This window comes from Ostrinia nubilalis, chromosome 16 (genome assembly GCF_963855985.1).
Source record: "Ostrinia nubilalis chromosome 16, ilOstNubi1.1, whole genome shotgun sequence".
NCBI lineage: Eukaryota > Metazoa > Arthropoda > Insecta > Lepidoptera > Crambidae > Ostrinia > Ostrinia nubilalis.
The window spans coordinates 6,188,974-6,216,069 of record NC_087103.1 but is presented as its reverse complement, the minus strand read 5'-3'; the positions used below and the strand labels follow the sequence as shown (position 1 = coordinate 6,216,069).

General features: G+C 40.5%; 2 protein-coding genes across 2 annotated transcripts in view; both read right to left on the bottom strand.

The window, feature by feature from the left end:
* LOC135079526 (unconventional myosin-IXa-like) overlaps window positions 1-22,853 on the bottom strand; it is a 36,970-nt gene extending 14,117 nt beyond the window's left edge. Inside the window, exons 1-27 of the mRNA XM_063974179.1 lie at window positions 22,370-22,853; window positions 21,991-22,151; window positions 20,777-20,920; window positions 20,006-20,118; window positions 17,934-18,847; window positions 17,107-17,287; window positions 16,434-16,573; window positions 15,818-16,060; window positions 15,675-15,777; window positions 15,154-15,289; window positions 14,548-14,696; window positions 12,707-12,817; window positions 11,771-11,926; window positions 10,586-10,780; window positions 9,698-10,057; window positions 9,478-9,627; window positions 9,154-9,299; window positions 8,363-8,534; window positions 7,036-7,216; window positions 6,271-6,368; window positions 5,909-5,977; window positions 5,652-5,771; window positions 5,066-5,237; window positions 4,810-4,937; window positions 4,451-4,647; window positions 3,971-4,118; window positions 150-235 (exon numbers count right to left, since the gene is read on the bottom strand). Of these exons, the coding sequence (XP_063830249.1) occupies window positions 150-235; window positions 3,971-4,118; window positions 4,451-4,647; window positions 4,810-4,937; window positions 5,066-5,237; window positions 5,652-5,771; window positions 5,909-5,977; window positions 6,271-6,368; window positions 7,036-7,216; window positions 8,363-8,534; window positions 9,154-9,299; window positions 9,478-9,627; window positions 9,698-10,057; window positions 10,586-10,780; window positions 11,771-11,926; window positions 12,707-12,817; window positions 14,548-14,696; window positions 15,154-15,289; window positions 15,675-15,777; window positions 15,818-16,060; window positions 16,434-16,573; window positions 17,107-17,287; window positions 17,934-18,847; window positions 20,006-20,118; window positions 20,777-20,920; window positions 21,991-22,026 (4,648 nt within the window). The 5' untranslated portion in view covers window positions 22,027-22,151; window positions 22,370-22,853. The remainder of the gene's footprint in view (window positions 1-149; window positions 236-3,970; window positions 4,119-4,450; window positions 4,648-4,809; window positions 4,938-5,065; window positions 5,238-5,651; window positions 5,772-5,908; window positions 5,978-6,270; window positions 6,369-7,035; window positions 7,217-8,362; window positions 8,535-9,153; window positions 9,300-9,477; window positions 9,628-9,697; window positions 10,058-10,585; window positions 10,781-11,770; window positions 11,927-12,706; window positions 12,818-14,547; window positions 14,697-15,153; window positions 15,290-15,674; window positions 15,778-15,817; window positions 16,061-16,433; window positions 16,574-17,106; window positions 17,288-17,933; window positions 18,848-20,005; window positions 20,119-20,776; window positions 20,921-21,990; window positions 22,152-22,369) is intronic.
* Window positions 22,854-24,227: 1,374 nt separating this feature from the next.
* On the bottom strand, window positions 24,228-25,298 carry LOC135079525 (Krueppel-like factor 12). The gene is made up of 2 exons (XM_063974178.1): window positions 25,162-25,298; window positions 24,228-25,065 (listed from the first exon to the last, which is right to left on the bottom strand). Exon 2 carries the CDS (start codon window positions 25,056-25,058, stop codon window positions 24,228-24,230), a length of 831 nt encoding a protein of 276 aa, XP_063830248.1. The 5' UTR covers window positions 25,059-25,065; window positions 25,162-25,298.
* Window positions 25,299-27,096: the final 1,798 nt, after the last annotated feature.

Here is a 27,096-nt window from a genome sequence, read left to right as displayed (position 1 = left end):
GGGGACAGCAGTATTTCTATGACACTCAGGCCAACTTTTCAAACTCACCGCTTAATATCGAGGTGTTCAGCGGATGCACTAGCGGCATGTGCGGCGTGCATATGCGCATGCGTTGTTAGCGCCGCGTCCGCGCTGTCGAGCGGAGGCACCCGCGTCGACCGGCGCGGCGAGCGGCGCGCCGAGCGGGCCGGCGGCGCGGGCGGCGCTTCCACCGAGCGGGCGGCGGTTGAACACGCTGCACGAGAATATTCCAAAATTATTTGAATTAGTTTTTCTACTTTATTAACTTCGTAGTAGCGTAATAAAGGTAGCAGGAAGGCGCTGGATGCAGGCTACCAACCGATCATTATGAAAATCATTGGGGGAGACCTATGTTCAGCAGTAGACGTCCAAGGGCTGAAATAATGATGATGAACTTCGAACTCCTATGATTATTTTTGTTGCAGTTCTAATGACAATTTAACTTTCCCCGAGACAAACTTGACCTTGACACTAGGTTAGGTTTTTCAAGATCAGCGATGGGAACGGTGGAAATACTCCCGTTATTAGTCCACTTTTAGGTGGTATCATAAAGAGTTCAGAGAAATATGTAGAAGAAGATTAACTGTACCAATATAGAATATCTTTGTTGCACAAATATAACACAAAAGAAATATAACACTGATTCCATATAATAGGAAGCTATCTATTCCAGACAACCCGGGGAGAGGACATTTGTATGAGTAGACTGTAATAGAGGAGATTTACAAAAGTAACAGTTTCTTGCGCATTCATCTAGCAATCAAACACAAAAACACAGTTAAATAACACATAATATAAAAATATTTACATACCAAAATAGTAGAACAAAACTTTCACACAAAAGCTAACATATCCCATGAGCACAAGAAAAACCAACACTCCCAAAACATATAGCAAGATTCGTTTTTCGTAGCTTGTTTTATCTATTTTCACTTTTAACACCGACATTGTACCGCACCAACATTGATAGAGAGAATAAATACGTCATCACAAAAAATGGTTATCACAAAGGTACATAGGCACATTAAATAATGTTAAGTAAACAAAGCGAAAGACAAACAAATTAGATAAAATATTAGGTACTCGAGATGATTATCGAACCTTTCAATGGTAATTAGCGCGACAAATAGCTTTTACTTTATAAAAGTACTGTGCTCGTTTGAGTGTCCATCGGTAATGCGAGTCGAAGGTGTATTTGTAAACAATGTATTATTTACAAATAGCTTACAAATTCGGCGCGAGTTAAGCAGGGTGCGTCAACTGGCAGCGTTCATGCTCTTTGTATTGTAAATAACATTGTTTTAAAATGAAGGGCGCACGCGACGGTGCGTGACGTGTTGATGCGATCATTAAAGAATGAACATACTCAATTAATACCTCAAGTAATCATTTGAAGATATTTCAAAATAAATATTGCAATCGACTCTATTACCGATTCTGAAATCTGAATAAACAAAAAAAAAAAAATCTACGGTATTCCCGGAGTGCCCGTGTTGTTGTTAAAAATGAAAAGTATTTATTCAGTTTTGACCACTATTTTGGTACTTTTTTGTTGCAGGAGAGTTTCTGTGGGCGTCAAACTTAAGTGTGTCGATACTCGATAGTGACCTACCTGAATAGTGAATAGTTTCGCGACTGCGACAGCGCAGCGGCCAGCGACGGTAACAGCGGGCACGGGCCCGAACGCGGGCGGCGCGTACCGGCATCAGGCAGGTCCCGCTTCTAACGTGATAATATTCTACATGTCTGCGTCATGCTTATAGTGTGTAGTTATTTGCTTACCTGTATAGTTACGCGGCTGCGTTTGTGCAGCTACGGCGACGGCGCACTATGGAGCGAAATTGCGATTTATGGACATAGCGATTTTTTTCACAATTTCTATTTGAAAAAAATACCTATCGATAGGTTACGTTATTCTGATGAATAAATGCTGCACAAGTTTTTCTCTAAAACCAATAGTTTGACTGGAAAAAAATATTTTCCATTTTCGTTGTATGGAATGAAACATAAAGTGGTCGATTTCGACTAAGCCTTGACAGATCTTGCTTTGAAACTACTTGAGCCTTGTTCTATGGCTTGTTGACTGTAATCCTACGCTATCAGCGCGCATCCAAAGTTGCCCGTTCACAAGTTACGAGGTTATGAAAAATTAAAAAAAAGTAAGCAAAAGTGACTTTTTTTTGGAATATCTTTAAAAATTTAACAAAAATATAAAGATTTTATACGTTAATAATGTAAATTAACCTTAAATTACTGCTAAAAACACATTTTAATAAACTTAAAAGGAATTAAATCAGCGATTTTTTTTTCACAATTTCTGTTTAAAAAAAAATACCTATCGATAGGGTATGTTATTCTGATGAATAAACATTATGAACGTTTTTCTCTAAAACCAATAGTTTGGCTGGAAAAAAATATTTTCCATTTTCGTTGTATGGAATGAAACATAAAGTGGTCGATTTCGACTAAGCCTTGACAGATTTTGCTTTGAAACTACTTGAGCCTTGTTCTATGGCTTGTTGACTATAATCCTAGACTAACAGCGCGCGCACAAAGTTGCCCGTTCAGAAGTTATGAGGTTCCGAAAAATGAAAATTAAAGTAAGTAAAAGTATCTTTTTTTGGGTATAAATCTTTAAAGATTCAACTAAAACATGAAAATTATATACTTTAGTAATGTAATTAACCTTTCTCTTGTCGTCTTATCTAAAGAAAAGTCAATTTTACTTGCTTTAATTTTCATTTTTCGGAACCTCATAACTTCTGAACGGGCAACTTTGGGCGCGCGCTGTTAGTGCAGGATTATAGTCAACAAGCCATAGAACAAGGCTCAAGTAATTTTTAAAGCAAAATCTGTCAAGGCTTAGTCGAAATCGACCACTTTATGTTTCATTCCATACAACGAAAATGGAAAATATTTTTGTCCAGCCAAACTATTGGTTTTAGAGAAAAACGTTCATAATGTTTATTCATCAGAATAACATACCCTATCGATAGGTATTTTTTTTAAACAGAAATTGTGAAAAAAAAATCGCTGATTTAATTCCTTTTAAGTTTATTAAAATGTGTTTTTAGCAGTAATTTAAGGTTAATTTACATTATTAACGTATAAAATCTCTATATTTTTGTTAAATCTTTAAAGATATTCCAAAAAAAAGTCACTTTTGCTTACTTTTTTTTAATTTTTCAGAACCTCATAACTTGTGAACGGGCAACTTTGGATGCGCGCTGATAGCGTAGGATTACAGTCAACAAGCCATAGAACAAGGCTCAAGTAGTTTCAAAGCAAGATCTGTCAAGGCTTAGTCGAAATCGACCACTTTATGTTTCATTCCATACAACGAAAATGGAAAATATTTTTTTCCAGTCAAACTATTGGTTTTAGAGAAAAACTTGTGCAGCATTTATTCATCAGAATAACGTAACCTATCGATAGGTATTTTTTTCAAATAGAAATTGTGAAAAAAATCGCTATGTCCATAAATCGCAATTTCGCTCCATAGTGCGGCGGGCTGCGGCGCGGGCGCGGGCGGCGCGGCGGCGTCGGGAGTGTCCTGTTTCTAACGTGCTATTATTCTACCTATACGTTATGCCTATATTGGCCTACCTGTGTAGTTTCGCGGCTGCGTTTGCGCAGCTACAGCGACGGGTGGCACAGCCGTGGGCGCGGATGGCGCGGCGGCGTCGGGCGAGTCGTGATGTCACGCGGGGTGACGTGGCACGGGCGGCAGCGAGTGCAGCACTCGACCCGCTTCTAGAGTGCTTGTATTCTACCTGTGCACCATGCCTATAGTGTGTAGTTATTTACTCACCTAAGTTTGCGCAGTTACAGTGACAGCGGGAACGGGAGATGGTGGTGTCGCAGCGAGTGCAACACACGCCCTGCCTCTAGCGTGTTGATATTCTACCTGTGCGTTATGCCAATGTGAATCGTGGTCAGAGTGACCTACCTGTATAGTTGCGTTTGCGCAGCGACGGCGACGGCGGGCACAGGAGCGGGCGCGGGCGGCGCGGCGGCGTCAGGTGCATCGTGGTGTCGCGTGGGATGTCGTCGCACGGGCGGCAGCGAGTGCAGCGCTCGCCCCGCTTCTAACCTGTCTACCTGTGTGAATCATTCCTATTTTGTATATGGTATGGCTACAGGCGCGGGCGGCGCGGCGGAATTGGGCGCGTCGTGGTGTCGCAACAACTACAGCGCAGGTCCCACCTCTAATGTGTCGATATTCTTTCTACCTGTCTGCGTCATGCTTATAGTGTGTAGTTATTGGCTTACCTGTATAGTTACGCAGCTGCGTTTGCACAGCTACAGTAACAGCGGGAACGGGAGAGGACGCAGGCGGCGCCGGTAGTATCGTGGTGACGCCCTGCCTCTAGCGTGCTGGTATTCTACCTGTGTGCGCCATGTCTATAGTGTGTAATTATTGGCTTACCTGTATAGTTACGCGGCTGCGTTTGCGCAGCGACGGCGACGGCGGGCACAGGAGCGGGCGCGGGCGGCGCGGCAGGGTCAGGTGCATCGTGGTGTCTCGCGGGATGTCGTCGCACGGGCGGCAGCGAGTGCAGCGCTCGACCCGCTTCTAGCGTGCTGCTTGATATGCTCCGGTGGTATACGACTGGAGAGCCGCGTCTACAAAAACAGTGACGATTAGTGATAACGACAACTGGTCTTTGAACCTTCGACGTAAAGTTTACTCTTCATTATCATGCTCATCGCGACGTTTGTAATTGAGTTACTCGAATTAATTATAATCAAAAAAGTAATCATACGGAATTGAGGATAATTCCATACCTTGAGTCGTTATTTTTCGTACTGTCAGAGTTATCTGCAGAGCTCCACCTGTCTATGCACTCCGATAGGTACTCCTCGCTCCCACTAGCCATGGATTCCATTAGTTCTTCCAATTCTCTTTCCCTTATCTGAAAAATCGCGTTAATTTATTAATTCAGTCAAAATAGCAAGAATAGACAACATAGCCAGATGCATGTTAGGATAAAGCTATCTTAAAGAAGCACCAATCAAACACCATCAAAATATAGATTTTCACCTTATTTTTGCCCTGTAGATAGCTTTGGTCTATCCTAAGCCACAACCACTCATTGGCTAGGTCTTCAGCCGTGATTTTCTTCGGGAGTGCGATGCCGCTTTGAGGGTACTTGGATTGGTTTACACACCAGTTGTCTTCGGGTGACGATTCGCTGGGTTCTTGTTGGCCGATGCTGAAAACATTAGCTCATATAAACAGAGAACAAGATACGACTTTTACCAGAGTGCGAATCGAAGACGAAGACACAAAAAGGTGGTTTGAAATTGTTTCTTCACTTCATCTTCGATTCGCTGTCTGATAAGGACTTTGTCAAACTAAAAATAAAATCACTCAACACACCCACGCTAGTTAGACATGCTAGAAAATGGATATTTAGTGGAGACAGTATGAGAGAAGTTGAATATAATAAAATTATATGAAACTTTCATGATTCCCAGATGTATGACCAATTGAAGAGTCTCAAGATGTAAATGATCCCATATGAAAAAAAATACATAAATCATAGCCACGATAAACAATTTTGAAAACATGCGTGAAAAAAAGAAAACTCCAAAACATCTAAACACCGATAACTCTACACAAGTACCTCGTACTGGCTTGCTTCAAAGGTATTTCATTAACGTTTTGCGTTTTATAAAGTTTCTTCTTGCTATACGAATCTTCATCCGTGATTTCTAATAATATGTCCTCAACTTTTTTCTCCCAACTGTAATGAATAAAGTGACGTCACTTCTGTTCTATAGAGTCAGCGGTAGACACTTTTGGGTTAAATTATCGAAGACTTTCTAGTTTCTACTATAAAAAAGGTTCAATTCAAATTATTTAAAAAATAAGGTAACGAACCTCGCAATCGGCAAAGATTGTGTCGCCCTCAGTTGCCTAGCCTTTTCTACGCTGTCCATGTTTCGCCGCCTGCAATGAATACACATTCACATAACATCCAGCTAATATTTTAGAGCGTTGTTAGAATAACATGCGTGTGATTGTGTGATTGATAATTAGCTCCAAAGCTTCAGTTTTGAAAAGTTTTTCTCTTTCTATTTGATCGAATTTTAATTTTCTTTATTTCATTCTCTCTTTTAAAACGTAAGGGATAGAGTTACACATGTAAACCTTTTAAAATGAAATTTTGCGTTTTATCACTTTTTTCGGGATATTTTGCCGACGACAAAAGAAAAAAAGCATCAGTCTATCAAATAACTTACACATGAATACCAATGATGTCTTTGATTTGCTCCAGGCTGAGGATGTCACATTCAGGGTCGACTTTCAGTTTCGCCTTGTACGCCTGCGTATTGTCATGCTGTCAACACAAACACATACCACGTATGTACAGAAGTGTGCTCCACGACACTTTGGGCATGGCAAGTTACAGTTAGTATGGATGTTAAAATATTCTGATGCAATACTAACTTGCGTTTACGACAGTGATAGTTGTGATCATTTGGAATAACTATTAGATTTGATAAAGCTGAACATCTTGAATGTCATACTTTTTATGGACTGTAAAAACGCGACTCCCACAGATTTTGTATGGTAAAGAGGATTATGACGTCACCAAAAGTTGGCGAACTCGATTGAATATTTTATTAATCTAAAAACTATTAAAATATTGAGAAAAATCGAATTATACAGCGAAATAATGAAAACTATCTCGATATTGTGTCTTTTATAGAAGTTGTCTTTATTTTATTGGTAAATATTCAATTACTCAATAATTATTAGGTAGTGTAGTTCAGTTTCAAAATCTTTCTGAATCATTTGAATACTTGATAAGGTATAAAACCACTTATTTATTGATTTAAAATTCGTACAGCGATACAGAGTGCTAACATAGACAGGAACTTCAGTGTGGTATAATTACATTTTACATATTATTATGTATATGATCAAAGCCTTCCTAGTTATTCCAAATCCAACAACCGAACATCAATTCAAAAAAGTCATCCAAACACAACAACACCACTTACCGTGGGCGGCGGCAGTTTCCTCCTCAACTCGGGCAGAGTTTTCCTGAGCAGGTACCCTCGGACGGCCGCTTGGAAGGCCACGACGCCGCCTCGAAGACGCTGGTACCATCGCCGCACGCGACTGCCGCGGAACCATGATTGCAGTTTGATGGCTGCTTCTTGACGGATGATCAGCCATTGCCTTTTGGAGAAGCCGGGAGTTTAATTGTTATTTGTTAACCTAAGTTTCTTTTTCGCTGCGACTTTTAAAAGATAAATTCAATAAGTATTGAAAGAAACATAAGAAAATGTAGTTTTAAAATCATAGCTGCTACTTCAAAATTACAGACATAGAAATATCCGTACTTTCGTGTTTATTTATTTTGCACTTGCTTCACGCCTGTATCTGCATCACGAGTCAAATCACGGGAAAAGAAGTCATTTGAAAATATGAATGGACATTGCCTTGCCTAGCAAAGCTTCTTCAGGCAATTATATTTCTTTTGACTAGCAAAATCATCCTTTTAAAACAAATACATAATGACAAAACTAATTGCTAGTTTATGTCTCATAAGTGTCAAAAACACAAATAGAAATCAATAAATACGCGATATAGCCCGTTCCCTTTCACCCTTCTTTTCCTAAGCACATGCTAAACCGTCCCCTTTCTCCATTATTTTCCTATACTCGGCGCAAAGACTCGTGGCAGGCGGTGTCATAATAAAACAGTGCATATCACATTTTCTCTCGCACTCACACTGGTTATGAGTGACGTCACACAGAGGCAGGCATAGCGTTGTTTATAATACATAATAATTAATAAAATATTGGCGAGTGTGTATCTGTTTCTATTTAAGTTTATGTTTAAAATTACTTATGGCCCCGCTTGCCACGAGTCTTTGCGTCGAGTATAATTTTTTTTTCTCTTTATTTGGGACAAGAAACAGTTACATTGAGGGCTTATGTACTAAATCTTAATAATTTGAAAATTTTGTAACAATGTAACCAGCACCATTGTCCACAGATAGGATCTAAAGTAGTAAATTGCAGAGCTTCAACAAAATTAAACAATTACTTAATGTGTAAATGATGTTAGGGCTGCGGCAAACTTTTACAGTACAGTAAAATTCGGCAAGCTACAAAATGCAAAAGAAAAACCGATTATTGCAACCTATGAAAAACTAAGTAGCTTATACATAATATTATAGTTAGGTAATGACAATAACAAGAAGTCACACTAATAATAAAACGGCGAAAGTTTGCGAGTATGTAAGTGTGTATGTTTGTTACTTCTTTACATCTAAACGGCTATGGAGCGATTTAATAAAATTTAATAACATTCACCCACCTGCAATAGGTCTGTATGACGAGCGAGGCGCGCCGCAGCGCGAGGAAGCGGCGGCGCTCGAGCACGGCGCGGAACCAGCGCTGGATGGTAATGATTGACGCCATGATCTGCTGGTGCAGCCGGTATTCCAGCTTCGTTTGCTCGCTTTCGCGCATGAAGATTTTTGTTGCACCTGCAGACACAGGAATGGTAATGAGACATTCAAGTTTTTTACAGTTGTGTTGTTAATCAACAATAAAAAAAAATATTTTTGCCTTCTATTAGTAGTACACTTATTTTGCATGTCGTGGCAGCCTTTAAGTAAGGCAACACCACGTAATGTTTGATGTATTAAGGTTATTATATTAGATAAGGTGTATGTTTTGTTGGCTGTCCTTAGAATAAATAAATAAAAATAAAATAAAATCTTTCAATCTCTGCAATAGATTCAAAAAGAGCCCTTAACTCTTATGATTCAACGTTAGATAAGAGGCATGCACAATCGTGAACACGCTGTCAGCTCGAATAATCGCGGGCCGTCTATAGCGCTTCGAGCGAAAGAATACAGTGTCGGCGCTTCCACTTTAATATGTGTGAAGTGTAATGAGCCTGCACGCGTTAATCTAAAAGAAACATGCATAGTGGCGAGCACGGAAGGTCCTCAAGTCAGCTGCCGTAGGTCTTCAGCATACTGGTGTAGCAAGATGCGTGACGTCACACATCACGTCATCAGCAGGATGCGGTACAGCTGGATGAACTCCTCGCACGTGAGGCGCTTGCAGCCGGCCCTGCGACTGTGACGTCACACTCACCCAGCTGGTAGTTGTCGCGGTCCAGGTTGAGAGTGGCGAGGAAGTGCCTGACGTCGGCCTGCGAGCTGAGCAGCCCCTTGGGCAGCAGGATGCGGTACAGCTGGATGAACTCCTCGCACGTGAGGCGCTTGCAGCCGGCCCGGCGGCTGTGACGTCACACTCACCCAGCTGGTAGTTGTCGCGGTCCAGGTTGAGAGTGGCGAGGAAGTGCCTGACGTCGGCCTGCGAGCTGAGCAGCCCCTTGGGCAGCAGGATGCGGTACAGCTGGATGAACTCCTCGCACGTGAGGCGCTTGCAGCCGGCCCGGCGGCTGTGACGTCACACTCACCCAGCTGGTAGTTGTCGCGGTCCAGGTTGAGCGTGGCGAGGAAGTGCCTGACGTCGGCCTGCGAGCTGAGCAGCCCCTTGGGCAGCAGGATGCGGTACAGCTGGATGAACTCCTCGCACGTGAGGCGCTTGCAGCCGGCCCGGCGGCTGTGACGTCACACTCACCCAGCTGGTAGTTGTCGCGGTCCAGGTTGAGAGTGGCGAGGAAGTGCCTGACGTCGGCCTGCGAGCTGAGCAGCCCCTTGGGCAGCAGGATGCGGTACAGCTGGATGAACTCCTCGCACGTGAGGCGCTTGCAGCCGGCCCGGCGGCTGTGACGTCACACTCACCCAGCTGGTAGTTGTCGCGGTCCAGGTTGAGCGTGGCGAGGAAGTGCCTGACGTCGGCCTGCGAGCTGAGCAGCCCCTTGGGCAGCAGGATGCGGTACAGCTGGATGAACTCCTCGTACGTAAGACGCACGTTGTAGCCGGCTTGACGGATGCGCACTGTCTCCAACATTCCGGTGTACCGTAACTGCCTCTGGACCGTTTCCTCGTCGAACACGTTCGGGATTTTGTCGCTGTTCGACTTTATACATCTGTGAAAGAGTTATGTAGTCTGTCAGCGACACCACTATATCGATTTATTTAAACATACTTTATGACATGGAAATGCGTACCCGAACTATCTGGGACAGTATACCAGATTATACGATGAATGACACAGATGTCATTCAGAAAGAGAGTGGCATATTGAAGTTAGTTTTGATGGTGGTTTTTTTTACATTTGACTGAATTGTCTAGTTATCAAAGAGCATTTGAAAAAACATTGACCAATTCAATAGACAGTTTGACAACTTTGACACCATACCCCAATAATTCGAAACCACAACTTTTTAAAAAGACCATTCTGGTCTTAAAAACTTAACTAATTTTAAATTACCTGTAAATTACGATTTTTGTTCGCATTGTAACTAAAAAAAGTAGTTTAATTTAGTTGACAAAATAGTGACGTCACTTGCTTGTAGTGCCATACAAAATCTATGGGAGAGTTTCGTTTTGACAGTTTTAAAAAGTACGTCAATTGATTGGTGGTGTCAACATGTCTATTACAAATGTCAACAAACCTGATAAAGAACGGATTGGCCTGGTTCAGAGTCTCCATTAACGCAGCAAGCGAGTGTTGGAACTGTGCCCCCACAGTGAGCGGTTGTTTCCGCTTGCCGGTGGGCGCGGCGGTACGACCCGCTAGCGTCTTGACGCTTTGCAAGTTCTTCAGGCCTTTCTTCGCGCGTTCCCGAGGCCTGAACGACTTATTTTTCCTGTACAAATCGGTAGGCTATGTTTATTACAAGTCTTAAAGTTCGCACGAGTTTGCGTTTTGCTCTCAATTCAATGGGATTTTTTTTTTCAACTTTTTTGATTACAACTTTTTGAAAAATTTACGCTATCATTGTCAGTATTGTGACTTGACGATGAGCAAATTTCCAAAAAAAGGTTTGATATCTTGCGAGAACAAAATGCAAACTCGAAACTCAATAACACCGACCACCGAAGAAAATAGAACTCAGCTACGTGAATATAAACTGTGGCGCCTGTATTTACAACATGCGGCTCGTTCGAGATGTGAAAGTGTCTTCATGATCTTGCTTAGTGAGTGCTTAATTTGCTGGTCGTAAAAGCTGACTTTAAAATGTTCAATAGAAAAATTACATATAAAACATCAAATATTGCGATATAAAAGGCATTTCAGCTATAAAAATATCTACATATACTTAAAATCCCAAAACAATTACATTGCAAAACTATGAAGTTCCCTATTTTAGTGACAATAGTAAATACCATTCATTGCAAATATGCAAATAACAAAGTGATCAAACCACATAATGTCAGAAACAAAACAACATAAAATCAGAAAAGAAAGCCACGGAAAATTAAAACCCATAGCCAACACCGTGAACAGAGTGAGAGACCCCAACCGATACACGCTGATTCATCAAACAAAATGTTATTTTTATATTTTCCAAAAGTGAGATTTTATCCATGACACTGCAGTACATAGATGGGGCTTAAAGATAAAGCTTCACAGTAAAATGAAACAACATCACAGTTAATCAAAAAAGGAAAGTTGTCGGTACTTCACGACAACATAAGCTCTTTGTTTGTTTATTACAGTTGCAAGTGTCAGTGCCATGAGTAAAAATGTAGATCGTCAAGAAATAAGTGGTCGTTTTGTTTGACAATCGGGCATGTGTGAGCGTCAGGCGTCAGGCGAGAGAGCTTGGCGCAGCGTAGTGGCGGCGGCGACGTACATGACGATCTGGCTGGCGCGCTGCATGACGTCGGTATCGTCGAAGCGGCGCGCGCCGCCCCTGTAATGTTTGTGGTCGGCGCGCGCGTCCGGCCGCTTGCTATCGAGCGGCCGCGGCGGCGTCTCGCGCGGCCTAGCCGGCGCCCTGTGCGGCGTTCTGTGCGTGGGTATTTATCGGGCGAAAAAGGAAATTAGGGTCAAATCGATTAACAAAAAATAAAAACAAACGAAAGACGGTGGGGTGACGCATGCATGACTTCTCGTGAGGGATGTGTGCTCGACTAGTTCTATCGGATTACGATCACTATAGATTCGGTTTAGAAGGATTCGTGTTAAGTTGACCGTTAGACTACGGTGCGTTGGTACGCTTCTAATAGGCCTATGCAGGCGTAAAATTGCAACAGAGGGTGATAAAAGTTAAGGGAAATAAAAACATCGAGGGCCATGCGTAGTGCACATATAACATAAGCGTTCAATATTGGTGACTTACGCAATGCGGTTGATTGCGAGATTGATTGACGATACTGTCGCCAGTTGGCTGAGCAACAAGACACATTTCATTATGTCACATAACTATAATGGCACAAGCTATTATAAATATAATACGTTCCAAAAATGCGGCCCCACTGCAAGCAACTTTACATACACTGAGGTCTTACATCATTACACAATTTACACAAATTCAATTATCTCAATATCATGTATTTAGGGCATGAAACATCACTAGAGATTAAACAGTCAGTCAGTTTGCCATCCAAGACGTTTCCACACGTCAACAAGGCTATGCAGTGGGTCCGCGTAGCCTATATTTCATTACATTACATCACTGAGTACAATGGCAGATATTCATGCCTCGTTATGTTAATCGGTATTGCTAGTTAGTTTATATCGTATCACAAGCGATCGTAGGGTATACAATATTATAAAGGGTACTGACCTGAGGATGGAATCGTTGGGCGCGTGTATGGACGCGCGCGGGACTCGCGAAGCGCCGTCGGCTCGATGCACGCGGTGCTTTCTACCCGCGTCTAGGAACGCAAAGTACCCTCTGCGGAGAAAATATTACACTTTGTCATACCATTCACTACATTTTTTAAGATGAGTAGGATAGAAGAAATTTAATCTAGTGTATATGTCATAGTCAAAGGTCGATATGCAGTCTCTTCGCGGAATGACTGGTCTATCCTAGGTTTGACCAAGGCCTTCAGGCAAACCCCGAAGTAAATTCTTATTTCGGCCTTTGACTAAGTCAAACCTAGAAGTGCCTAAACGGTTCAGTCAAACGTCGAAACTAAAATAATCTGTTTCGGGCTTTGCCTAGTCAATCCTAGAAACGACTGACATACTCGTTCAAAAGTAGACGGCAAATAGAAAACCAGCCATGTGTGAGTCGGATTCGCTCACGAAGGGTTCCGTGCGATTGTTGTATGGGAGCCCCCTTAAATATTTATTTTATTTTAATTTTATGATTTATTTTTAAAATGCAACTAAAATTATGTGAATATTTCAAGGGTTCACCTGTTTGTTTACGTTTTAATTAATATCAAGTAAAAAACTGCAACAAGTCACGTTTGCTGTATGGGAGTCCCCCTTAAATATTTAAGTATTTTATTGAATTATTTATTTTTTAAGTGAATGATTCATGAGATACGAGCCTGGTGACAGACAACATTTAGCGAAGTCTAATAATAGGGTCTAAACTCTTTATCCTTTAAGGTAACAGAACCCTAAAAATTAGTAATTAATCAAGATCGATCTAGAAACATTGACAACCAACCTCAGTACAGTATAAGTTTAGTTACTCGTACCTTCACCTAAAGAGATAGCTGCGCGTGCGCGTGAAAACCGACCGTCGTAACGCCTAAGCGATAAGTTCGAGATCAGAATTAAGTATAGTTTAGTTTAAAGTCTTAATTGAGGTTTGACTAGTCAAACCCCGATTTCATTAAATTGAGTTTCGACCTTTGCCTGACCAAATTAGTTACTCCTAGGTTTGACTAACATTATTTAGTCAAAGGCCGAAATGTTTGGGCTTTGACCAAGACTTCTAGTCAGACCTGAGGATTGACTAGTCAAACCTAGGAGTGCCGGAACTTCGAGGTTTGACTATAACATATGCGCTGTAAACTTATGTGAAAACCCAGTCGTAAAGAATTCATGAGGCGTTAGATTCATCATCATCATTTCAGCCACAAGACGTCCACTGCTGAACATAGGCCTCCACCAATGGCGTTTGACTACTAAAAGTTAAACCCAAGCTTGTTTACAAACTCTTATTCTTATGTGACGTATCTTGAAGCATTTAGATGCTTCAAGATATTCAACTACACTCGCGAGCAAAAATATGGAATCACGCTATTTATTCCGAGCGATCATGAGAACTAAATGACTAATAGAAGATCAATAAAAATGGTACCATTTTAAAGGACATATTATAAACTTAAAATTGATACCATAGATACATACAATACATAGTCATTCAGTTCTTAAGATCGCTTGGAACACAAAGGGGTGATTCCATACTTTTGCTCATAAGTATAGATAGATAAGATTCAACTGCCGTAATCTAAATGATGCTTTTAGAAGCATCATTTAGATTACGGCAGTTGAATATGATCAAAGTTGTCCAAAAAAGACAACAGACTTTTTTGCAGCCTTGGATGTTCGGAACTACATTGCTTTTCTCATAATTTGTTTTCTGTCTTTAAAATCTTTAGTGCTTCAATTAACACGAGTAGTATACCAATACTTTTTAAAATCATAGACAAGACAACTCACCTGAAAAACGCTCGCACAATGGCCCAGCGGAAGACGGCGACGGGGTCCACACCCACTAGTTCCCGAACAAACGCCAGCGAGGAATTTTTCAAAACGCTTACGATGTCCTGCCGCATCAGATCTAAGTTCTTCTCTCGCATCACCGTCACCTGGGAGAATATCATTTGGGCATAATAAATCTGTACTTATAGTAGTAGTTACATAAATGTGACTAGGTTTGTGTTACGTTTACACAAGTAACTCAACCAATTTTGATTGGCCTGCGACAAGGACTTTTTGCCAGAAAAAAAAAACCTAATGTCTGTAAAGGGATTTAATTATTTTACATGTTAGGGATAAAAAAAAGATCATACATGCCTAACGCCCGTATTCACAAACATTACTATGAGGTCTCACAGTGCGCGTGGACACACAGGTGACACACGAACCGATCACAGAGCTCTATTCAACGCTGTGCGTTCGATTTTCTGCTTCACTGAATACGGGCGTAAGATCGCGTCACTCGTGATGAGCATTTCCCGTGGTAGAATGAAATCCAATAGGACGGAGCGTTGGACGAAATCTCGCAAAAATATAATGAGTAACTTTTTATGTATTGTTGCTTACCTGATATTTTACCCTGCCAGCATAATGCCGCACCACAAACGCTGGTTCACGCCTCTGAGGTTTCTCGTAAAATGGATTGTCCTCGTGCACAGAGTTGAACTTTTGCAGTAGCGTCTCATTTGTGGCCCACGGGAAACTGAAACAAATATTATGTTTATGTAGACCAATATTGGAGTTGGAATTAGTCGGAGGCCACAACACTATTATACTCAGTAGGCAATCTATACCTGTCAATTGTTGTGAATGTGAGGTGTTTAGTTGGGACAGAAATCTTCTAGAGTGGTCAACACGGACCGGAAGACGCAGTGCAGGTCTTCGAATCAGTGGACTTCCACTAATGAAGATCATGGGAAATATTTGGCTGCGGACGCCAAGAGCCGGTTGCGTGGAAATCTTTGGGCCTTTGTCCAGCAGTGGACCACTCACTTGCACTGCAGGCAGGCAGCCGGTGTTGTCGGAGAAGCCGATGTCGGTCCAGCGGATGCCTCGCGGCGGTGCTCCTGCGCACAGTGTCCACTCACTTGCACTGGTCGTCCAGGACGCACAGCAGGCCGCTGGGCTTGCCCTCGATGAGCTGCAGGCAGCCGGTGTTGTCGGAGAAGCCGATGTCGGTCCAGCGGATGCCTCGCGGCGGTGCTCCTGCGCACAGTGTCCACTCACTTGCACTGGTCGTCCAGGACGCACAGCAGGCCGCTGGGCTTGCCCTCGATGAGCTGCAGGCAGCCGGTGTTGTCGGAGAAGCCGATGTCGGTCCAGCGGATGCCCTCGCGACGGTACTCCTCCTGTTCGTACTTGAACACGTGCTGGTTGAAGTAGTACTGCAGGTGCTCGTTGGCGTAGTTGATGCATAACTGCTCGAAGCTGTTCGACGGACCGAAGTCCTCGAACCCGAATATGTCGAGGACGCCTGCGAAAAAAGAACGATGTTGATGAGATCCGTACTGCATTTCCACCAGAGCCTCGGGTCGGTAAATGAAGCGATTCTATTGGTTCTTTACAAACACGTCCCTTGCTACGCATCCTCGCACACCTCTGGAGGAAACGCAGCCTTATAGAAAGTAGCTCCGAACTCGATTATTATTCAAACTGACACCGGGAGCGAAAATGATAAATATAGTCGTAAAACAGCACTTAAGACTATTTGCAAATTCGCCTTTATTACAACAACATAAGATGCACTACATGATACAAATAATAGCAATGTGTTTGTATCGAGTAGAAATATTCGGGCTTTTTATGTGGTCATACAGCCTATAGTGTAAACAAATACTTGGACCCACCTATGCTATGTCCCTGATGCTCCCTCAGTGTGTCCTTTTTTGAGAGCAGCGCGTGGTTGACCTGCATCACGATCCAGTCGAACAGAGCACCGTATAAGCACTTCGCCATGGCATCGCGTGTCGCTATGGCTTCGGGCAGTCTGTAAACAAACGGCACAGGCTAAAACGAATCCCTAAAACTAAGCTGGTTTGCACCATCTTGTTTTAACTATAACAAACGTCAAAAATGCATCAAACTCCATGCAAAAAATACAGGTTATCGCTAGAGTAGGCGCACACCGTTGATTTTTAGTTGGCCGATAGTTGTGCCCGATTTTAAATTGTATGAAGAATCGGCCAAATCGAATCGGCGTAGTGTGCGCACTCCCATACATGCCCATACTGATCAACTGCCCGACTAAACTATCGGCCGACGAAAAATCAACGGTGTGCGCCTACTCTTATAGTTACGGTTAAAGTTAGGTGGCGCAGCATAAAACTCATATGTAGCATCTTTGTTGCTTATTTATTTAGAAATAAGTTACACGTAATCTAGATTAATACAAATATTAACACAATTAATTACCAGTAAACTGTATTTATCATCAATTTCACTAAAATAAACAAGTTATCCTCTAATATTAATAGCTATCATGTTAATAATATTTTGAGGATAAGTAGACTAATTTATCACCTATAGTTAATGACGAGTGTTTCCCCTGAAGCCCGGGCGCGTTTGGAGGTAAGCGCCGCTAGAAGGGTCTCCTGTTTCACGTGAAGGAGGGATGATATGAGTGACACCACCTCAGGGTTCCTAACTCCGACCGCCTCGTCGTGATGATATGATTTTCGTTGTGGCTGGAACTCCACGTTACCTGGAATTTTGTTTTACGAAGGTTACTTTCTGGAACTTTTGAGGCATTTGCCTATCTTTACTATGTATATGGCAATGGTGTCTTACAAAACTTTGGTTCTTGGAGATATCATCATGAAAATGCAATGACCTGAATAAAGAAAATAAAATCTAAAATGTTAAATACTGCTGCTGTGCTATTATAGTTTCAAATAAAATTGCAACAAAGAAATTTTTACTAAGCAGCTGGAACATAATTTATTCCTTATTTATGCATAATTATCTGGAGGTATACATTTCGTTATGTAATTTTTGTAATATAAATAAAGAACATGATACTTATGATTATTTATCATTTTTTTTACTGGAATTCAGATTAGGGATGTATAAAATGTAATTATAATGTTAACCGATAACAATAAATAGTTTAGTGATAAGATTGAGTAATCATTGGGTAATAGGCATTATCAGGCAGAAAATTACTTCCAAGAATAGTATAACATTCAATAAAGGTTTTTTTTAAATTCTCATTAAGCCACAACATGACTCTAGAACTCTTTGGCTCAAAGTTTTAACTGTTGAAACACAGGAGAATCAGAAAAGTTTTTTGACATGTGACAATAACAATATCAATGCAATAAAGAGAATGTAGAATTGATCATGCTTACCTAATAGGAGCACAGCAGATAAAACAGCAAACAGCCTCCGCCGTTTGTCCATGGTGAAGCCCACCATGTCCATTGACTGCTTGAGGCGCGAGAACTCATACTGCTCGTCCACTCCCGGCACTACACTACACCCAGTCCTCGATAAATAATTGTATTTGTCAACACTAAGCAAATGCAACTGTTCCTTCTCTTGCTCCGACGCACCGGCTAATAAATAATAGAACACGTGATAGTTCCTCTCGTTACGACCCTGACTGCATATTCTAGATTTTTCCAGTAGATATTTTTGCACGACTGCACCGTGGACCATACCGTTTTCCTTGTAATTCACTTGTATAAACTTCCCGAAACGGCTCGAATTGTTGTTATGGGCGGTTTTTGCGTTACCGAACGCTTCCAGAACTGGGCCCGCGCTCAGTATCGTCTGTTCGACGCCGCTGCCGTGCGATCCCTTCTGGCTGAGGGCGGTCAAGTGGTGCAGAAGAAAGTTCGTGCTCTCCGTCTTTCCCGAACCACTTTCCCCACTGATCACTATACACTGATTCGTTCGTTCCCGCAGCATACAGTGGTACGCGGCGTCGGCGACCGCGAAGATGTGAGGCGGTAGACTGGAGCCGATCCTTTTGTTCTGGTACAACTTGACATACTTCGGGTTGTAGATGGGATAGAACTTGAAGGGGTTGAGGGCTATCAGGATGGAGCCGACGTATGTGTAGATGTAGCCGGCCGCGAACCTTGCACGCAAGTTATCCAGCAAGGTCTGCTCATTGAGCTCGGGCAGCTGGCACAGGTCCGGGTACTCGCGGTCCTTCGGCTGATACAGAAACCTCTGGAAGAAGTCCTTGATCAGCTGGGGATCCACCGAAAAGTTCTCCATCCATGGCTCTTCGGGTATTTTTTCGCGAAGGTAGAACCTGAAATGGAAAAGCCACCATTATAAAATTATTCTATTCAATATCACAAGAACGACCTACTTTATTTTGTGCCGAAATTACTTTTGAGTCATGTTTTGATTCTAAATTTGTGACAAATAGAAATGCAGCAACGATTCCATGTTTGTTGTAAAAGATTTGTTTGAGTTTATAATTGGCAGGATGGGCACACTGTTATCACGGCGCGCCGCGGCAGGAAGACTGACTCATGCGCCCCGTTGGGATATTTTATCCCCAATCGCGACTGGTCCTTCCTTACACACCATAGAGCTATGAAGCTAAATGCATAAAAACAATACAATTGAACAAAAACGTCAACAAAACTGCTTCATAAAAACACAGGATATCATGGTTTATTTACAAATCATGCTATTTTAATCATACTGTTTCAAATTGCCTTTCGTGCATATTTGTAAAGCACATTTATGGAAATAACATAATTTAATTTGTAGATTGAACTAACATCGTTAATTTTCTATGAGTCATTGAAGGTAAACTGTTTAGATTGTTTACACTGCCGCTATAGTGTTCGCTGTGGCATGCTACAGACAGATTGAACAAATACCAGTCAGCTAATTACAGTTAGTCAGAGGCTAGTGAATATCCAGGCGAGTGGATAAACTAAGCATAAAAACAATTGATTGTATATCAGTGACAGGGCGACGTAATTAGCAGGTGTGTACGCAAGGTTAGACGATCATAACTCGTACACTTCATTGTGGGTCTGAGATAATTACGCGCTATTATTACGAGATAAGTATTGGTCCAATGTCAAGAGCAAAACGAAACTTTTTGATGGGAACCAACATTGTTAAAGTGTTAATGTACAAGAATAGAGTGTAAATGACCATTGTAAGTCGACTGATAGAGGCTTTATACACTTTCAGTCTCAAAATTGTGATTAAATCCCTACTAATATTATTAATGCGGAAGTAACTCTGTCTGTCTGTGTCGCTTTCACGCCTAAGTTACTCCAATTTTGATGAAAGGCATAGAGATAGTTTGAGTCCCAGAAAAGGACATAGGATAGTTTTTGTCCCGGTTTTTGAAACAGGGATGCGCGCGATAAACTTTTTTTTGTGACAGACAAAATTTCACGCGGGCGAAGCTGCGGGTGGAAAGCTAGTATGCAATATTTACCTGTAATACTGGCCAGAGTTGTTGTTCGGCCACAGCAACATGACAGCGACCGGCGATTCATTAGGCCCGAGTCTTCTCTCTTTGCATTCGCCGCTGACCATGTCGCCAACAACCTTCATTTTAAAAATAAAATAAATAAAATGTGTTAGTTTATTTAAAAACACTCTTACATACACTACTCAAAGGGTCTCCCTCAAGATTCCAACTTCCTGATTTTAATAAACAAATCAGTGATCTTGGAATCCCATGAGTCACTAGTTGCATTGTGCAAAAAATGAATTAATGACAAATATTATCCACATGACAGTAGCTGACTAACAGGTCAAGATTTCCGCCGTTACACACAGCGCAATTACTAATTTAGTAGTATACTGAGAAGTATGCACCATTACAATCTAAAAATATGCGAGGCGCGCGCTCGCTCTTTTATCTTGACGGTCAAATTGTATTTTGCTATTTAGTGCTTACTGCTTGTGATAGTTTCATGGAAATATTAAAAAATATTTTAACTATTATTTTGAAAGTGCACTATGTAAAACATAATAACTAATTCAAAGGCATTTACTAAAGAATCATCATTTAATCGGATAATAAATAATCAGAGAAACCTCTTGCTTTTCAATCAAGCCTTTAAGCTCCTGTAGTTGTGTGCAAATATAATTAAATTATATTTAATTGTATTCTGTAAAATACTTTGATAATCTTCCATTAGCACTTTATAGAATAGACTTTGTACCTAAATAATTTGGATATAAATGGAAAAAAACATACCTCGGCCAACTCGTAAGGTCCTCCAGATCCATTGTTCAAGTTTAGCTTATCAGCAATGCAGCTAACTATTTCTTCGGAGCTGGTCTGCTTGGAGGCTTCCACTGATAAAGCTTCATACTGTGCAGAGAGTGCCCCCACAAACACCTAAGGAATTTTATGCAGTAGTTTGAATTTCAATTTGCATAATGATAATGATATTGCAAACTAAGTATCCAGTAGAAACAATGCATAGCTTACGGTTATTACATATGGATAATTACTGCTTACTTTTAAAATAAATAATTAGAAAGGATTGTTACAAAATTGAGTGATCTATTTGGCATTTAGACTAAAGTATGTAAAATATCTTGCAGTCTGCAATTAATAGGGTAAAAAATATGTCAGGCAACAATTTTCTTTAATGCAGCTATCTGAGAGTTATATCAATGGACACGCGGATGAGGTTTACCATCATCATTTCAGCCATAGGACGTCCACTGCTGAACATAGGCCTCCCCTAATGATTTCCACAATGGCCGGTTGGTGGCGGCCTGCATCCAGCGCCTTCCCACTACCTTTATGAGGTCATCGGACTCGGTCCACCTTGTGATGAGTAGTAAGGTTACCAGATTTATATTTTGATCTTAGTGGTCAAAATATATGACCATGCATCTCTCTCTATGTCAGGCAGAACCATCCAATAACTTGAATGACAGACTGTATTTATGTGTGCAATTAACTTTCTTAAGCCTTATTTTTAATTTAATTTACTTCACCGTTCATCACCCACCAGCCAAATATTTCTAGAATATTTTTTGTTGTAGACTATTAAATACTTAAATTGGGTTTAGTAGAATTTGAAGCTTCTATTTAATGTGAAAGTAAATTCATTCAATCAATCAATCAAACTGGACTTCATTTTAATTGTGTACTTGATTTATTATATTTTGAAGTGTAATATTTTTCAATACAATAAAAAAGTGAAAGAGAAACTTATAATTTTACCAATTTGTTTGTACGCAAGTTTTCAAAGATCCGTTATTAAAAGCAAATTGATTTAACAATTAAGTGTAATTAAATTATCTAATATGAATGCCACTTTTATGATAAAACTATTGACAATTATGATAAATGTAGACAAAAGGGGTGAATGAAAGACAAACCTTTAGACCATTCTTTGGAAATTGAGTACTGCATAATAACATGTTTTAATTTACATAATATCAACTACTAACCTGCACTATGTATCTGTGATTTTCAGTATGAGCCATTGTATGACATTGTTCCACTTCTTTTTAAATCAATCTTCTATGACTTTATCCACATTCCCTCTTCTCATTATTGACTTCACAAACTCCAATGTGTTATGCATATTCAACTGATTTTTATTTCCTTACTAAAATAGACAAGAAAATAATCAGCATTCCATTTCACTGGTTACATTCACAGCACAATCGTCTACTTGTTATGAGTAAAAGGTTATCTTCTTTTATGTTTAGAGAAGCATACGTGTGTCCAGGCGTAAAACACCTGACCCCCCGTGAGCTTGGCAGGTTGTATTCAACCGTGACATGTTCGTAAAATCTTGGGGAGATAAAAACAAAAATCACTTACAATGGTCGATGAAATAACTCTGCTTCAAATATTGAGTTATTGAAATCAAAACATAAGCTCTGTAGACGAACACAAAGAGGAGAAATCTCAGATTTGGGTCACATGCTGATTGGACATCCAAGCTTCACTGAAATATTCCAAGCTTTGTCGTTTTCGGCTTAGTTCACGGCCGTCGCGTTATCCGCTTTTATGACCACAATCCAATAGTAGCTGTAAACGCACTTGCTTTAGGCAAAAAACAACACATTAAACACAAAACTGTAGCGAAATCGGTGTCTTCAACAACCTGTTATTTGCCAAACACAACTCTCGTTATTGCACCTTTTAAACGCACCGAATTATGATCCCAAAAGCTTTGAAACGTACTTTACTCCCTAATTATTGATTACTACGTTTGTAGATTAATTCAATTTAGTAAATGTTCGGAGAAATCTAATCTATTGAACCACCATTTTTATTTGTGTCGAGTTAATCAGTTGAACCGTCGTGTTATAATCTTTATTGAAAGAGACCTTTCAATAGAGGTTCAATGTATGCGGAAACATGGCTTTTCAATTTGGTTGAGTAATAATACCACAGACAAAGATGGACTTTTCAACTATAGACAAGTTTGATAGATATCGAAATAGATCTTGTGTAATAAAATTGCAAAGAAATCATTAAATATACAGCCTTTAGTATTTTTTTGATAAATTTATTAATGCCCTTGCCTTCTCTCAGTATACGCTTTAAAAAATGATTGAGAATCCGGAACCGGAACCCATTGCCAAAGCCCGCGTATTTGTTAGGTCGATTAAAATAAAAAAGTTACATGTTACAGAAAATTTAAATACGCTCGCTATTAGGCCTTTTACATCTTTTAGCCAAGATAAAAGTAAAGTAAATAGATACCAAACAACTATTTAAATATAACGAAAAGAAGTAGAGACCGCAATTTCATTTCATTAAAAGTTTGGGCTGTACTGACTACAGACTACTTTATTAAAACTTATGAGGTAATTTATTTTTATTGTTGTATGAATATTGTACATAAAACTTTAGTTCTTAGCAACTGATTATTCTTATGCCTAAGATTGTTTAATTGTTAAGGACAGAACAGTTCTTCTGGAAAATTATTATGAGTACCTATGAATGGAACTGATACTGATTACACGGTATTATGATTTTCATTTTATTTGCATAGCTCAAAGTCATCGCCATTCCTACTCAATGACATAAAACTTTTCTTTAAAGACTTTAAACTAAACCTAGAGGGCATGTGATTGGTTAATTACTTACATCAAGCTAAGGGAGAGGGAAAGTTTAACGTTTTCGGCGCGTCCCGGGCGGCCTTTGTGACTGAAAAGTTCCTTTTCTTGAAATTTCAGGATTCTACATGGTCAGGAACCAACCTAAAGCTTTATTTATTTTCTTTGTTTTTTTTTGTAACCGACAAAAATTAATAACAATGCCACAACTCTACTCACCTCTCACAATTCTACTAGTATTGATCTGATGTCTAAAAAATTTAGCTGCAGTAAGTAAAAAGAAAGTAATACATAGTAGTATCCAGTTCATTAGCAGCATTGTGATTGGTCTATACAAAGCTGTACTTAATAATAACACCAACATATAGTATTATTTGAGAAATTAAAAGGAAGGAAGATTACCTCACTACCTTAGGCATGAAAAATAAAGTTCGAAAGTTGATCTATTAACTATATTTAATTAACATTTAAAACATAAATAAGTAATAATTTTCCTTTTCTGGAGATTCCATAAACATTCAAAACATCTCTTAATTAGTAATTTTTGATAAAGATACATAGCCTAACCATAAAATTGTTCAAACTTTTGCACTGCACTTTAACGATTGGAATCACAGTAAGCGCCTTGATCGATGAGCAAGTTGCGCGTGAGTCGCGGCGGCGCGGCGCGCGGCGGCGGCGGCCCGGCGCGCGTGCACTCGCCCGTGCTTGGCGAGGTGGTCGGAGCGCGCGAACCGCTTGCCGCACTCCCGGCATGCATACGGCTTATCTCCCGAGTGGCTCCGGCGGTGGCGCGCCAGCTCATCCGACCGCGCGAACCTCCACTCGCAATCTGCCCACGTACATCTATAAGGCTTTTCCCCACTGTGTCGGCGAAGGTGAGCCCGCACGTGCGAAGCCTTAGCATACAACTTTCCGCACTCCTCCACCGGACACCGGAACGCACCCAGCTCCGTCACGAACTCTGGCTCGCCCCACGATCGCACCTTCATATTCACTCTTTCTATATCCTCGGCGATGCAACCTTTCTTGTCCCAATCCCTCCGTGACGTCACGGTGTAGTCGTGCGTATCCAGCACACATGATCTTTGAATATGATCACTGGACTCCACTGTCTCTGATCCGGAGTGTGGCGTATCATTCGACAGATCGCTGCTAAAAGCTTCCAGTAAGTACTCATCTATCACACTGTTATCTAAATCCGAGAAGTCGAATCCTGGCGAACTGTCCGTTAAGGTAAAATCGTCTTTGTTTACATCGCTAATATCACTGACGAAGGCATCACAATGTAAGTCCAGATCACTGAGTTGCCAGTCCAGGTTTTCAGATTCGATGGACGGCAGGTCGAAGTAGACGAGGCTCTCCGCCGGCGAGTAGTCGTACAAGAGTCTGTCGTTCAGCAGAGCGTCCTCGTGGACCGGGCCGCTGCCTTCGTAGTACATCGTAATTCTGAAACGTCCACATAAAAATTAATCCAAATTCTATCGGCAATATCACATCGTGAACACAAGAGTAGCGTAAGAGGTCAAAGTGAATTATACTTACGAGTGTCGGCACCGGTCGTTTGTATCGCCAGTTTGACTGGTCCGTTATTTTATTAAGTGTCGGAACAATGATAGATAATACAATGGAACCGTTTATCTTTCGGGATGAGGAGGCAGCCGGCGGCGTCGGTTCCCGGGCCCGGAGTGAGCGGCGCGCAGCCGCAGCGTGTGTCGCGACGGACGCGATAACGACGATCGACGATTATCGCAGGATCCGCGCACGCACATGTCCGCAGCGGCTGCGATTGATCGTCAATAACATGCAGTGATTGCTAAACATGACAGTTATTTGTGGTGCTTCTTATGACTTAAATTCACACCCAGGACTTTGACTCTACATTTTCCTGTCTAATCCCCAGATTTTATAAAAGCTTATTATAGAGACCCATATTTAGGAAGATCAGAACATAACTAAATTGTAATAGGTCTGACACATAATATTAGCATTTCGCATGTTAAGTGTACCTAGATAAAATTATTCTAAACAACCGTAAACCGGTAGAGATTTATTCTATAATTTATTAAGAAAATATGTATATTTAGATGCAAAATAATGAGTCAAATGAAATAAATTAGGTACGAACTTGTGGAATAATACATATTTTATAATGTGCATTACTTTGTTTTTGTATACATTTTAACACATTGCGCAGTTAAAGAGATAAAAAATAGAAATATCAATTAACAAAGCTGTTTATTGAACATAACGAGAGCTGAACGGATCATTCACTTTCTTCTCTTTATCGGTTGTTTGCACGACCTATCCGACAGTTCTTTTACCTAGGATAACTTCAATGTCTTGTGTGAGGCAAATATTAAGATTTATTGGTCTATCAGCTTTATCACTTAATTTCCTATTGCAGGGCGATATAATACTTTATTGAGTAAATACTCTACTTACCTACTATAAAAATGTAATGCTTTCTGAATAAATTAGCAAAATTACAGATTAATTTTTAAATATCAGTCATAATTATTTTAAACTTGAGCTAAGCAGGTAGGTAGGCAAAGCGGTTATTTTAAACTGAAAACTTAAGTACGCACTAACTTTTGTTGACCCGATGTTTGTTGTTGTACGGAAATTCTTAAGATTCTTTACAATTATAATGGCAATCGAGTAGGTTGTAATTAGGATTACTTGCACAAATAAAAATATTCCTGATGGAACAATAACAAACATAAGATAATTAAATAATTATTATGGAAACTGTGTGGTTTACTTCACAAGAAGTATTATTTTGTTTTTCAACTATAGTTAACATCCAATGGATATAACTAGAAATGGAATTGGTAAATAATTACATGGAACCTAACGAAGTTCTGCTATTAGTACTGAAGCGGAATGGGAATTATTTTTGCGCAGTTCACTTCCCCTGATAACTTTGATAAGATTCTTGTAAAATATTGTTGTTCCTACGCTGATTAGTCATCACAACTGAGAAATGTCAGACGTTTAAGTAATCAACAAATTAATACTAAACGGTTGAAATAAGTAATAATAAAAATTCCATTGCATTCTGTTTCCTTCTTGATGGAGGAGTTTACCCAGAACAGAACAGATACTCTATTTAACCGTCCAGCTCAATGCACTATAAATTGTCCTACGAACTTCGAACCCGAAACTGTATGAAGCTTACGTTGCATTTTTATCCCGCGGATCCCATGTAGGTTGTCATAAACGTAAACCCCCATATAATAGACTTTCAATACGAAAATAGTAGTAATCATCCTGTTTTTCACTATTCTTCAGTCAATGAGGCGTAGGGGTTCTGTTTCGATGTTACTCTGTTCATGAGGAAATGTTAATTGTAATATTTCTTTCTTCTATGAATACTTTCAGATTCTTTAGCTTCTGACGACCCTGCGTTCATTTGGCACATGTATAAGCACGTTTTGTGTGTCATAAAATCTGCGTGGAGTAACACGTTGCATCAAC